We start from the raw sequence: 15451 nt of genomic DNA, 5'->3' as shown, positions 1-15451 counted from the left end.
CTCCTAGCTAAATTTCAGTGACTTCCCACTGCCAACAGAACAAAGCCCCAACCTTGCCCATGACATGCCAGGGCTGTGCTCTGTCCTTCCAATGTGCCCCTCCTGTTTCTCAACTCCTTGCTTTTGTAATAAGCTCCCTCCCCTCCAGAGAAGGCTATTATTTAATGAGTATCAGAGAGGCAAAATGACCTTACCAAGAAAATGTAAGAGGTAGGATTTGAATTCTACTGGCTATGTTTCTAACTACAGTGCGATACTGCCCACCCGACTCTCCTGCTCTGACCCTCGTCCCTGACACATACCAGATACTCAGTAAATTTGTGTTGTATTAATTTAACAAATAGTTTTTCCAAGTGAATATTAAAAAACATCAAAACATAAGCTATCCAGTGGATCTTATGCCTGTATCCTACTGTTCCTCAAAAAGCTTAGGGAATACTACAAAACTATCTCTTAAAAATTCCGAGTACACAAGCATAGTAAAGGTTTAAGAAGTGCCATAAAAAAAGAAGTTTATTTAACTTTTTCAATAGAAGAGTTATTAATTGTATTTGAACACAGAATATTAAACAAACAAACAAAACACCTACCTACTACCTCCTTACCTACCTACTGTCAAATAATAAAAGCACTCCCACTACCTCTTGTTACTAACAGCATACACTGTGTACCATTAATCTGATGATAATCTCCAAGTATTTTCTTTTTTAACAATGGAATTTCAGGGCTACAAATGACCTTTGAATTTTTTTAGAGGAAGTTCCTCATTCTACAGCTGAAGGACTGAGTGGGCTGAGGTCACTCAACTTATTTGTGGCAAAAACAAAACCAGAACCAAGGTGGGCAACCCCCATGTTGTGTCCCTTCCATTACTCCACACCAATGATTCTCAATCTGGGGTGACTTCTGTCCTAGACATTTGGCAATGTATGGAGACATTTTGACTGTCATGGTTATAGAGTGTGGGGGAGAGCAAAGGGATGCTGCTAAATATTCGACAATGCATACTGCAGACCCCTGCAACAATTATTTGGCCCAAAATGTCAATAGTGTAGATGCTGAGAAATCCTACCCTTCTCTCTCTCTCTCTCTCTCTCTCTCTCTCTCTCTCTCTCTCTCTCTCACACACACACACACACACACACACACACACACACACACAAAGTGAGCTCTCCAGTTAAACTAGAGCTATCATCTCAGTGTTTCCCACTAGCCTTCATAATGCTGCATTATATTTGAAATAATACTTTATATGAAAACTGAAATTGTTCTTTGAATCCATGAAAATAACTGCTGTAGGAAAAAAGTATGTATAAAAAAACAATTTCACTCATCAAGGCTTTATCAAAATTGGTTTAGATATCATCTACCAAAGAAAAAATCTGAAATACTTTTCCACACAATACCCTCAGAAGACTTCTGGAATATATTAACATTTTTTAAATATTGCATTTACTAGGCAAAGCCTCCAAATAAGGTCTAGGAAATCACTGAGGAGCAAAAGAAATAGGCCAGCCTCAAGAGTCAACACTGGACAGACAATCTGTTATCATGGGAGAGTTTCTCCTACAGGTGCACCTGCCCTCTTATCAGGTCAGTTTGAGAACAACTCTCCTCCTGTGTTTGCTTGTTTGCTTGAGTGAGATGCCCTGGAAGCATCATAAAGTAAGGGCGAGAAAAGACTATTGGGGCTGATATCAGAGAAGAGTCCCCCTACACTGGGCACTACACAGAGGATGCCCACAGGAAGCCCCTGCTTTACAGCAAAGCAACTCGCTCTCAGGAGTACAGTTTCCTTGTTAGGTGAAGTGTTGTTATTGGGGAAGGTGGTCAAAGGGACACCTGAGCTCTCAACACTATTTTTGCAACTCTTTGTGAGTCTAAAATTACGACAAAATAAAAAGGTGTTGCGGGCACCTGGATGGCTAAATCAGTTGAGCATCCAAGTCTGGATTTCGGCTCAGATCATGATCTCACAGTTCATGAGTTCAAGCCCCATGTGGGGCTCTGGGATGATAGCACAGAGCCTGCTTGGGATCCCCTCTCCCCCTCTCTCTTTGCTCCTTGCTCATTCATGCTCACTCGTACACTTGCTCTTGCTCTTGCTCTTGCTCTCTCTCTCTCTCTCTCTCTCTCTCAAAATATATAAATAAACTTAAAAATGTTTTTTAAAAAGTTGTTAATTTTTTTCACGATGTGCCTTGTAGTAGACATATTTTGGCTTTGTCTGTGGTCCTCAGTTAAAACAGAAACACCTAACTACTTGACTGGGGGGAGCAAAGGGGTATGAACAGGGGGACAAGGGAACAGGGTATCATAAAGAATCATTAGGACCACAGAAGTGATTTCATCCATCAGATCCTGTTCCAAAGTGACAAGGAGCCTAAGAGGGATGAGACTCAACCAAGACTTGCCTGAGAGACGATGCACAGAAAAACAGACATATCGCTTGGTGGTTTTCCCAGGTGATAACCTCCATGAGAGCTCTCAGAGAACTCTGGGACAACCAGGGACGAGGTTTATGAGAGCTCCTTGTACACAGGAAAGGGATGTCAGGAGAAAAAGCAAGAAAGGAAGACACAATCCCTCCCGTGTAATGACTTAGTAGAGACGTCACTGCCGGTACAGATTCTATCCAGCGTCGGTACGGTTAGGCACAGCGGGGTGTGTCTTTAGGGTTGAAAGAAATGGGAGTCAGGAAATCTGGAGTTACATTCCAGATGTGCTCCAGTCACACATTTGTTGTGTCCACTGAGACAAGTCACTCACGGATTTAATCTTCTCCTCTGAAAATCAGGGATTGATATTAGATTGCTAAGACTCCTACTCCTTCTCTGTCTCTGACCAAGACTACTGCAAGCGTTATGATAACCTCTATTGATGTAATACAAAAATAAAATGTATTCATGGATGGCGACGTTTCCTATGAATTTTCCAATGCAAATTAGTTCCTTAATGAATGGAGAATAGACATAATATTTCTATTTTGGTACCAGGAAGTATCAGCTCAGAAGTCAAAGTGCTCTTATTCTCACACTCACAGATTCATTCTCAACCATGGGTGGGCCTTACACGTACCATGGGTTCCCAGAAATAAAGCTGTCTGAGAGAACAGTTCAGAGACATACTCTCAGAGCTTCTAGACGACTGTACTCTGCCCATGAAATGCATCTCCTCAGTGTGTTCAAGGTCTGCTGAATTCTCCACAGCATGCCCTAATCACAGTGGAGCAGTTTCTGAGGAGGTCAAAGTGCAGAGAGAATTCTAGGCTTGGAGGAGCCAAAACATGCCACTGTGGGTTGTTCAGGAAGATGTAGAAGTAATGTGTACAATAGCCCTACTCAGCCATTTTCATATCTTGAAACCCAATAAATTATTTGTATTGCTAGCATTTTTAAAACCCTGTGGTTGGTTAATTCAGTACAGGCTTATGGCTGAATTATGCAATAGGGTTTTGTAAAGTATTAATGCTTCATCAATCACATACATGCTCTTCTAGAGCTGAAAGTCACCACACCTGGCCCATGGTTCTTGGGTCAAATCAGGATTTTTTTGTGTTAACTGCTTTCTTTTCATTAAGGCGCTGTGAATAAAAAGTTCATCTGTAAGGGGTTGTGTGGGGTGTTAGCATTGAAGAATGTCCACTGGTCACTGTGTGAGTGTTAGCACATCTTCACGTCACCCAGGCGTTTGATCTGCAAGCAGAATAATAGCTGGAATAACTCTCTTCTTTTTAGAGGTAACTCCACTGCAATGAATTTGCTCAGCATGTGTCAGAGATACGTTAGTCAATCTAAACCAGTACCTTCAACATCTATATCACTGTCACCATCACAGTAATCCCCCCTCACCCATCGGAGACACATTCCAAGGTATCCAGTGGGTCCCTGAAGCCACAGATAGCCTTGAACCCTACATCTACTCTATTCTTTTCTGACACAAAGATACCTATGATAAAGTTTAACTTGTAAATTAGGCACAGTAGGATATTAACAACAATAAATAGAACAATTATAACAGTATATTGTAATAAATGCTATGTGAATGTCTCTGTCTCTCTCTTAAAATACCTTATTGTACTATACTCACTCTTCTTGTGATGATGTGTGGTAATAAAATGCCTACATGCTGGGATGGAGTGAGGAGAATGATGTAGGCATGTGATGTAGCCCTAGGCTACTAGTGGCCTTCTGATCATCTGTTTCCCACCTCAGTTGACCAAACATACCTGAAACTGTGGAAAGTGAAATGCAGAGAAGGCAGGGCTACTGTACTGATAAGTAAATCACTAATACTGAGTGGTTTTAGGAAAGTTTGCCCGAGTTTAGGAGAGCTAGACTCCCTCACTAGCCAATGAAAAAAATAGTTCTTAGTTGGCATTTGAATCTCCATTATAAATTTCCTTCCCCTCCTTCATTCTCATTTTCTGCTCATTTACAAAAAGTACTACATAATTTCCTCTTACCTATAACTGCCTTCCATTTAACCTGCCCAAATCCCTCCTTGTCTCTTTTCCTCTGTCTTCTGCTCACCTCTGATTACTCATAATTGAGTATTTATCATAACCTTTATCTTATAGAGAACAGGAGAGGGGCCTGATGGCAGGGAAACACCATGTGGAGATCAGTGTTGGGAGGTAGCTCTGAGCTACACTGCAAAAATACAGAAATAGAGGAGAGATTAGAAAAAAAAATCATGGCAGGGGGGAGAGCAAAGACCTGAATTAGGACAATCATGACAGTAAAGGCAAAACGGAACAGATTTTTTTTTTAAATATGCTGAAAGTAGACTTAATAGGATGTGGTACCCAGCTGTAGGACAGTGATAAAGAGGAGAAAATAGAAAATAATATGAAGTTCTCTAAACTGACTGACAGGTAAATAGGGTTCCTTTCACAGAGATGTGAAACTAAGGCAACTGATCAGCTATGAGGGAGTTAACTTACTCAGTTTTGGACATACAGAGCTGCATTTAGGAGTGATGTCCAATATGCCAATGCCTAATCAGTCTTCTGAAGGTGGCAGGAGAACGTCTAGATTTTAAAGGATTAAGAAAATTCTCCAACCATTTTCTCCCTCATTTCCTCTCTTCATTTTACTGAAACAAAGTATGTTAGTGAGATACTTTGCCCAGTCCTGAGATAGGCATTAGTGAAAAGCAAGGAAAAAAAAAAAAGTAAGCAGAGTGTCTGCTCAGGTCCTTTGCAAGCTCTGGGGGGAGACAACACCATAACAATGATATCATAATAGTACACGTTACCCGGATGGGGGAAGGTTACCAGAGGACGCTTGTTGGAAGAAATAGCGTTTATCAGGGATAGACTGTGCTTACTCAGGTTCCATAACTCACCTATGTCTGGGGGGAACAATACATGTTTGCTGCTTCCTTTCACAGCGTGGGCAGTTTCAGGCAGACTATGAGGCAGATCCCTCCCTTTCCCCCACAAAAACAGTCACATGGACTTCACTGTGCTGGTCCACATTCCTTCTGTGTAAGCAATACTATAACTTCTTTGTGGGGGAACTTCTGTTAATCTTCTACCTGGTATATCTTGGTAACAGTGTATTTATAACCGACTTCTGGAATGCTATGCAACTATGTGGTAGAAGTCACCAGTTATTCCAAGTCTTGGAACCTCTCTGGAATCTACTCAGCTAGAGAAGAGGCTGCCCCCACAAAATTAAGAGACCGAGGCATCTTGATGGTGATCAGAGTGCTTAAAATTCAGGCTGGCCCAGCAATTCCACTCCTAGGCATTTACCAAAGGAGAAATGAAAACATAGGTACACAGAAAGACTGCCCAAGAATATTCACAGGAGCTTTACTCATAACAGTCAAAAACTAGAAACTACCCAAATGTCCAACAGCTGCTGAATGGATAAACAAATTGTGGTATATCCATGCAATTAAATACCACTCAGCAGCAATATAAATGAATGGACAATTGATAAAACGATGTGGATAAATCTCAAAAGCAGTATGCTGCCCGAAAGGAGCCAGACGTGAAAGACTACACATTCTGCGATTCCACTCTTAGGAAACTCCAGAGAAGAAAAATCCATAGTTGTAGGATGCAGATCAGTGGTTACCATAGGACAGGGCAGTGGAGGAGAGGGACAGCAAAGGGAGTGTTTGGAGTGATGAAAATATTCTATATTATGATCATTGTAGTGGTTACATTACTGCATACATTGTTCAAAGCTCACTGAACGTAACTTAAATTTGGCAGATTTATGTAATTTGACTTCCATAAAACTGATTTAAAAAAAAAATCATGCCAGACTGAGGAGCAGAACTGAGCATTCCCAACTAGAAGATGCCCAGGAACTCTTCTTACTTCATTGCTTTAGCTCAGACCTTGACGCCTCCTGGCTGTTTGAGACTAATGCTCCCAATAACTCACACTCATCTTGCTACCCACCCTCACTCGGGGCCAGAGTAGCCAGTGCACCCAGACAACTGATCACAGCTAATCCTAAACCCTCCTGCCCTGTACTGGCAGCCTTAAAAATGGCAACACTTTTTTCCAATAGATCCTGGAAATACTGCCTGGGGAAAACACCTGGTAAGGGTTACACGTTATGGAGCCGGACTGCTTCGTAGCTGGAATACAGACTCTGGATTCTTCTCTTGTTATCTGTTCCCTAAAGGGCAAGGGACTTGTTTGTTTGCTTTCTCAATTTCTGAAACAGGAGTTTCTCTGCAGCTATTTGACTCCCTAGGGTACCACTAAGATCTTGCTTTTCCATTATCCCTGTGGCTACAAGCCCAGAGCTGATGCATGCCCATGTCTTGGGAGTGATTTGGGAAGGAAGAAAAGGGTCCCAGACATAAAACAAACCTTTACTGCAGCAGAGCCCTTAAGTCTGGGAGAGGGCCTAAGTTAAGACACGTACGGAAGCTTTGTTTCTCTATCACTATTCAGTTTTCCCTTCATCCCACTGATCTCCTTAAACAAAAACAAGTCTGAAATTCTGGAATAACTTTATCTGTAAGTGCTGTTTTCAGAATTTCAGTAACTACTGATAGAGGAAAGTTGTACCAGGCAAAAACGGTTTTAGGTTTCTTTTGTACACTTGATGCCATAGGAAGTAAACATACATTCAATGAGTGCCCGTGTTGTGCCAAACACGGTGCTGGCTGTTTGATGTGCCAGACTAATTGAGTCCTCATAATAATCCTGGGAAGTTACTTATACCATCCCTTCTTTGTGGAGAAGTTCTTTAAGACTCAAAGAATAAGTAACTTGCCAAACTTATTTAACCTTCGGCTAGCATAGAGTCTGGATCTGCCTCTAGTGCTATTTGTTTTTCAAACTTTTCAAGGAAAAAAAAATACTCTGGAAATTATTGTAGCTTAAAACTTGGTTTAGAGGTGCCTGGGTGGCTCAGTCAGTTGAACGTCTGACTCTTGATTTCAGCTCACAGTTCCTGAGTTCAAGCCACGCATCAGGCTCTGCACTGACATTGTAGAAGCTACTTGGGACTCTCTCTCTCTCTCTCTCTCTCTCTCTCTCTCTCTCTCTCTCTCGGTCTCTCACTCTTTCTCTCCCTTCTTCCCTCCCTCCCTCTCCCTTCCCCACTCATGCTGTCTCTGTCTCTCTCAAAATAAATAAATAAACTTAAAAAACATTTTTTAAATAAAATAAAACTTGGTTTAACATTTATAAGGTCCTGGGTTTCAGTCCTTTCCCAGCCACTTACTAGCCGTGTGGAGTTTGGGCACCTGAGCCACCTTCTACGTAAGTTTCCTCATCCGTAAAACGATGAAAATAAATCCAACTTTGCTAAGTTTTGAAAGAATCAAATAATATAATCCATACATGCAATAAGCACAGTAATTATTAGCTATTGGTATCATCTCAGATACTAAGCTGGCTCCAAATGGAATAAATACAACATATATACAAGTAGTGCCCTCAGCTATTCAGAGGCTGAGTTTCAACACCATGGATCCTATTTCACCCTTCAATTTGTTGTAAAACTCTTGGTGGGAAAAAAAAAAATATATATATATATAAAGATCCTGCCACTAATGAGTTTATAAGGACCATCTCTGTCTCTCTTTCCCCAACCACCTGTAAAAACAGATTCTTGACCATGAAACCAACCTCCCTGACAGCCCGTCGGTTTCCTTCACTCACCTGCTCTGGGTACTTGCTGCCAATGATCTCGGCTACAGTGTTGAAGGAATCAGCATCTGGGTAGTTCTTTGCCCCCATCTTCAGCTGAATAACAATTTTGTTCCCACGAGAAGCCATCCTTGACATCATTTCTGCATCTTCCACTGTAATACAGGCTGTTGGGATTTTTGGCACTCCATCCTGGTATTCCTGAACACCTGTGTGAGGACTTGAGAAAAGAAGGCACCAGGTCACCTTCAAAGTAGTAACGGACCAAATGTATTTTTTTAAGTGTCTGTATTTGACATCTGACTCTCACTCTGTTTGCATAGGAGAAATATGATGGGTGGGCAATATTGGGTTATTTGCCTTTGATGTGAATATAGTTTTTCTTTTTGGTAAAAACTCACTGAGAAACCTCAGTTTAATATATAATCTCATTGAAAACATTACACGAAACTTATTTTGATAATGTGATGATCCTTTAAAGTTGCAAATTGCCTGAAATTCAAAAGAACATTAACAGTGACTTGGTGACCAAGAGGTGAGTGAACGTTGTGTGTTGGAGGAGACAAAGAAAGCTCTCAAGTCCCTCAAGGCTCAGACCAGAGGACCCACACATCTGGAGGAAAACTGCCCACACACATCCAGCGCTCTGGCCACTGACAGCTCTGGGGGGGTTCTCTTCTCACTCACGTACAGAGAGGTAGAGCACCTTGCAGGAAAAACAACGCGGCACACTTGTGTCTCCATGGAGAAAAGTGCTGAATAAATCCCCCCTCTGATGTTACTGCTACAAGAGAGAAACAACTGCTATAATTTTCACACTAAGAAAGAAATATTACCCCTATGGTCAAGCTTTTGCTACTAATTTCCAGGTGCTTCTTATATTACTAAAAACACTTGTAATTGATGTTTCTATTCATCTCTTGTGGATTCAACCTCTATACATGCCAATTGAGTTTATCAAACTCATTGTCTAAAGTTGTTCTTTCAAACTGACCCTTTCTGCTCGTGAGGCACGACTCCAAACCCTCCCAAGCCATAGCTCGCTCAGGACCAAGCAGGCACAGCTCTGAAGCACACACCACACCCTATCAATGCATCCCCATCTTCTGGTAAAGAACCGGCTAACAATCTCCCTTTTTAAAGCAATTTTCCTTTATTTCCATGTTTGTCGCAGGTTGTCTCATATTTGCAGAAAAAAATCTTTCTCCTTCTCTCAGCCACAACACATTTGTCTCCTACAGAAGTGACTCCAACCTCCACATGCATAAACACAATGATCCACCCCAATCACTGTTTTCTTGTGACAATATGTCAGGTGACTGTTTACTTACTGAGAGAAATCACATAGCAAAATGATTCAGAACAGAGATTCTGGAGCAGGACCATCCAGGCTCAAACCTGGGCGATGGCACTTATTGCTAACTGACCTTGGGCAAGTTAGATATATTTGCTTCAGTGGCTTCATCTATTAATAAAAGTATGTACTACTATTGCTAATACGTACTTAACTCACAGAGTTATTTTGCAGATTGGATGAATTTATACAAGTGAATCGCTTGCCATGAAACACAGCACTCAATAAATGCTAAATATTTATTTTGTTAACTCATCTATTACATTATCCCTGCAGAGGGAGACTGTCTAATTTCAAATCCTTAGAGCCATCTTAGCATAGCCCTTATGAACATTTCTTAAACGCTGACTGAAAGTGTTAGTCTTCATCAAGAAAAAAGACAAAGGACTTATAAACTCAAAAACTGTAATACAGAAACCCTGAATCTGAATCCATGCTTGGGAATATACCTAATCTACTCTAACTTCCGATTCAAGATGGGCTGTGAGGTCACATAACCTAGGTAAAATCCTGGTTTACCATTTTTTACCCACATGACATGAAGCAACTTAGATGATCTCTCTGTTTCTGAGTTTTCACATCTGTCAATTGGAGAATAATATTAGTATTGACTCCATAAGACTGCTATGGAGACAAAAGATATGGTATATGTAAAGAACAACACAGTGTTCGGCACGTTGTAATGATTTAGTAAACGTTAGCTATTACTATTTCTTCAGTGCTAATTTTTCCCACTGAATTGTTAGTGACTAATGACCAAAAGTACTTTGAAACATGTAGGAAGACAATCTCAATATTTATTGTTTGGATTACCTTACATGATCTCTGGGATTCAACAAACTTTCCTTGTTCTCAAACTCTCTTACTTAAGAGGAAGTCAGTATAACACTTCACAACAGTCTCCCTTTTTAAAGTTTTTATTTAAATTCCAGTTAGTTAACATACAATGTAATATTGGTTTCAGGTGTACAATACAGTGATTCGACACTTCCATACAACACCCAGTGCTCATCACTAGTGCATTCCTTAACCCCCAGCACCTATTTGACCCATCCCTCCACCTACCTCTCCCTCCAGCAACCATAAGTTTGTTCTCTACAGTTCAGAGTCTGTTTTTTGGTTTCTCTCTCCTCCCTCTCCCTCTCCCTCTCCCTCTCTCCCTCTCCCTCTCCCTCTCCTCCTCCCCCACCCCCCATCTTTCCTCCTTCCTCATTTGTTTTGTTTAAATGATGTTTCTAAACAAATTTGTACCAATAAGTTACAGGTAAAGTGGAGACAGTAAGTTAGGCATGTACCTAACATGGCTCCCCTGAGGAAAATGGCACTGAAAAGCATCTTCCAACTATGGTTCTGAATTCAAAATATAAAAGTCTTATAATTTGTTTCTGCCATTAATAATGTCCCCCAGTGGTGCAGTATCCAGCACTGTAGTATAGTAGAAGTAGGCAGAATAAAGACTTAACACTTTTATTTGGAGTACTGTATTTTTGCTGTCAATTGTTCTAAAGGGAAATGATGAGCATTAAACAACACTTTTCTGTCCCTAATTATAATCCCACCTGCAATTTAACAATAGCAAAGGGTAAACTACACAGGAAGCCATAAAAACTCAAAACAATTACACTAAAAAATTCATACCAATTCTTGATGAACTCTTCCAAAAAATTTAAGAGAAGGGAACATTCTCCAACTTATTCTACAAGGTCACTATTACTGATATCAAAACCAGACAAAGATATCATAAGAAAAGAAAACTACAGACCAACATCTCTTATAAATATAAATGCAAAAAGAAAAACACAACCTATCCAACAAAATACAAGCAAATTGACACCAGCAACAAATGAAAAGGCTTATACATCATAATCAAGAGAGATTTATCACAGAAATGCAAGGTTGGCTTAACATCCAAAAATCAATCAATGTAGTTTATCATATAATACAAAAGGACAAAAAACACATGATCACCTCAACAGATGCTGAAAAAGCATCTGACAAAATCTAACACTCCTTGATGATTAGAAAATAAAAGCTATAGTAGCAAGAGTATTGGTACTGGTATAAGGATAGATAGAGATCAATAGACGAGAATTTAAAGTCCAAAAATAAACCTTTAAAAGCATGGTGAAGTCATTTTCAACAAGGGTGCCAAGACAATTCAGTGGATATAGAAAAATATTTTCAAAGAAACAGTTCTGGGACCAATCAAATAACCCCATGTAAGAGAAAAAGTTGTACCCATATTTCACAACATACACAACAATTAATTAAAAAATTAGTCATAGACCTAAATGTAAGAGCTAAAACTATAAAACTTCATGACGTTGGGTAAGGAATTGTTTCTTAGATACAATAGTCCCAACATTTGCAATGACCAATATAGATAAATAGTGCATTGCATATTTAAAAATTATAAATAGTAATATTAAACCTTTCTTTTCATAAATATACAGCTTCAGATCAGATAAATAAATCCAAATTAAATTCACTGGAAGAAGGTATTCTAAAGATTTCTGGGAGGACAGTGAAGTAAACCTGCCCTTTTAGAAATGCTAAAGGGAGTCCTAGAGGATAAAAGGACACTGAACAGCAACTTGCAGCCATATAAAGAAATTAAGGTCTCAATAAAGAGAAATAAATGAGCAATTATAAAAGCTATTTTTATTGTAACAATTGTTTGTAGCTCCACTTTTATGTTTTCTAAATGATTTAAGAGACCAATACATTTAAAATCATCATTAGTTTATGTTTTAGGATACATAATGTATTAAGATGTAATTTTGCAGTATCAATGACCAAAGAGCATGGGGGTAGAGCTGAAAAGGAACACAGTTTTTAGGTGTTATTGAAGTTAAGATACTATAAATTCAAATTAGAGTACTAAAACTTTAGGATGTTCAATGTAATCCCCACGGTAACCACAAAGAAAGAGCTCTAGAATATAAACAAAAGGAAATGAGAAAGAAATGTAAATATTCCACTACAAAAAATCAGCTAAACACACACACACACAAAAAGATGGTAACTCAGCAAAGGAGGGACAAAGAGCTGAAAGGCATAAAGAGAGCAAATAGCAAAATGAAAGAATAAGACCCTACTTAGCAATAGTCACTTTAAATGTAAATAGATTAAAATCTCTAATCAAAAGACAGAGAGAGATTGGTAAATGGATTTTTTTAAATGATCCAACTATATGCTATCTATAAGAGACTCACTTTATAGCTGAAGACAGAAATATTTTGAAAATTAAAGGATGGAATAAGATATTCCATGCAAGTATTGACTAAAAAAGAACAGGGGTGGCTATACTGATATCTGACAAATGGACTTTAAATTAAAAAGAGCCTATAAGAGACAAAGAAGAACATTAGATATGTTAATAAAAGTGTCAATACAGCAAGATGATATTCACAATTATAAACATTTAGGCACCTAATGACAGAATGTCAATATATATGAAGTAAAACTTACAGAATTGAAGGTAGAAATCGACCATTCTAGATTAATAGTTGGAGACTTCAATATTGAATTCTCAATAGTGGATAAAGAAACCTGTGGCACATACCTGTCCTTAAACATTCTCTTCTTGGGTAGTCCCTCAGCATGTACTGTCAGACTCTAGGGCTATAAAAGCAGGTGCTAAGGAAGATTGAGTTATAGAGATCTGCTTGCCTTGTACCCACCTAAAATACACTTCTGTCCATAGTTTCCTTAATAAACCATTTCTAATCAAGCCAGATTTCTTGATCTTTTTCTTGTTTTATGTCCTTTGGCCTTTAGAAGTTATTTTGTATGTACCTCCCTTTCACAGAACAGCCAGACAGAAGATAAATAAGGAAACAAAGGACTTAACACAATAAACCCACTAGATCTAATAGACCACTCTATTCAACAACAATGTACACCCTCTTCTCAAGTACATGGAATATTTTCCAGGACAGACCACGTTAGGCCACAAACGGAGTCTCTACAGACTGAAAAAGATATGTATTCAGGTGTCTGGATGGCTCAGTTGGGTAAGTGTCTGACTCTAGGTTTCAGCTGAATTCCAGTCCCATGTCAGGCTCTCTGCTGTCAGCACAGAGCCCGCTTTGGATCCTCTATCCTCCTCTCTCTCTGTCCTTCCTCTGCTTGTGCTGTCTCTATCAAAATAAATAAATAAACTTAAAAAATAATAAAATAAATAAATAAAAAGATATGTTTCATGCAAAGTATCTTCCCTGGCCACAATAGAATGAAGTTAGAAAAAGAACAGAAAAGAAATGAAAAGTCACAAATTTGTGGAAATTAAACTCAACACTCTTAACCAGCCAGTGGATCAAAGAAGAAATCATGAGGGAATTTATACAATATTTAGAGATGAATGGAAAAAAAACCCACAACATACCAAAACATACAGAATTTGGCAAAAGCATTGCTAAGGGAGAAGTTTATAGCAATACATGCTTACATTAAAAAACGGGAAAAATTTCAAATCAATCACCTAACTTTACAACTTAAAGAACTAGAAATAGAAAAAGAACAAACTAAACTCAAAGCTAGTGAAAGAAAGGAAATAAACATTAGAGCAGAAATAAATGAAACAGAAATTAGAAAAGCAAGAGAGAAAATCAATGAAACCAAAAGCTGGTTCTTTGAAAAGATCAATTATATTGACAAACCTTTAGCTAGATGGACTAAAAATAGAGAGAAAACAGTCACATTACTAAAATCAGCAATAAAATTGGGGACATTCCTTATTGATTTCACAGAAGTAAAGGATATAGGAGAGTATATGAACAATTATATGCTAACAAACTGGAAAACCTAAATGAAATGGACAAATATCTAGGAATACAAAACCTATCAATTCTGAATTATAAATACATAGAAAATCTGAATACATCTATAACTAGTAAGGAAACTGAGTCAGTAATCAAAAATCTCCTAACAAGGAAAAGTCCTGGACATGATGGCTTCAACAGTGGATTCAACCAAACATTTAAAGAAGAACTAACATCAACCCCTCTCAATTTTTTTTAATTAAAGAGGAGGGATTATTTTCTAACTCATTCTATGAAGCTAGCTTTACCCTAATACCAAGTATAGGCAAAGATACTATAAAGAAATTAACTATAGATCAATAACCCTTAGAAACATTGATGTAAACATCCTCAATAAAATACTAACAAACAGCAGCATATTAAAAGTATTATAAACCATGATTAAGTGGGATTTATCCTGGAATGCAAGGATGGTTCAACATACAAAATTCAACCAATGTAATATACCACATTAACAAAATTAAGAGGAAGAAACAATATGACTATCTTAAATAATAAAGAAAAAACTTGACAAATTTCAAGACTCTTTCATGATAAAAACACTCTAAAAATAGTAGGAAATTGCTTTAGTATAATAAAGCCATATATGAAAAACCTAAAGCAAACATTGTACTCAATGGTGAAAAATTGAAAGCTTTTAATCAGGAACAAGCAAGGATGCTAACTATTGCAACTTCTATTCAACACAGTACTGAAAGTTCTTGCCAGAGCAATCATGCAAGGAAAAGAAATAAAAGACATCTAAGTTAGAAAAGGAAAAATATGGGGCACCTGGGTGGCTCAGTCAGTTGAGTGTCTGGCTTTGGCTCAGGTCATGATCTCGTGGTTTGTGAGTTCGAGCCCCACATCGGGCTCTGTGCTGACAGATAGCTCAGAGCCTGGAGCCTGTCTTCAGATTCTGTGTCTCCCTCTCTCTCTGACCCTCCCCTGCTCAAGCTGTTTCTCTCGCTCTCAAAAATAAATAAAACATTAAAAAAATTTTTTTAAAAGAAAAGGAAAAATAAAATTATATTTGTTTACAGCTCATGTGATCTTATATGTAGAAAACAGTAAAGATTCCACACACAAAAACTGTTAGGATTAATAAATGAATTCACCAAAGTAACAAGATACAAAGCCAACATATAAAAATGAGATGCATTT

At 38.5% G+C, this 15451-nt stretch overlaps 1 protein-coding gene across 2 annotated transcripts in view; it reads right to left on the bottom strand.

Moving 5' to 3' along the window:
• Window positions 1-15451, bottom strand: part of CPQ (carboxypeptidase Q) — a 335799-nt gene that overhangs the window by 225573 nt on the left and 94775 nt on the right. For both annotated transcript variants that reach the window (XM_029923922.1, XM_029923923.1), the window contains exon 3: window positions 8144-8351. In XM_029923922.1, the coding sequence (XP_029779782.1) occupies window positions 8144-8351 (208 nt within the window). The remainder of the gene's footprint in view (window positions 1-8143; window positions 8352-15451) is intronic.

Source organism: Suricata suricatta, chromosome 15 (genome assembly GCF_006229205.1).
Source record: "Suricata suricatta isolate VVHF042 chromosome 15, meerkat_22Aug2017_6uvM2_HiC, whole genome shotgun sequence".
Taxonomy (NCBI): Eukaryota; Metazoa; Chordata; class Mammalia; order Carnivora; family Herpestidae; genus Suricata; species Suricata suricatta.
This window is presented reverse-complemented; position numbering and strand designations above follow the sequence as displayed.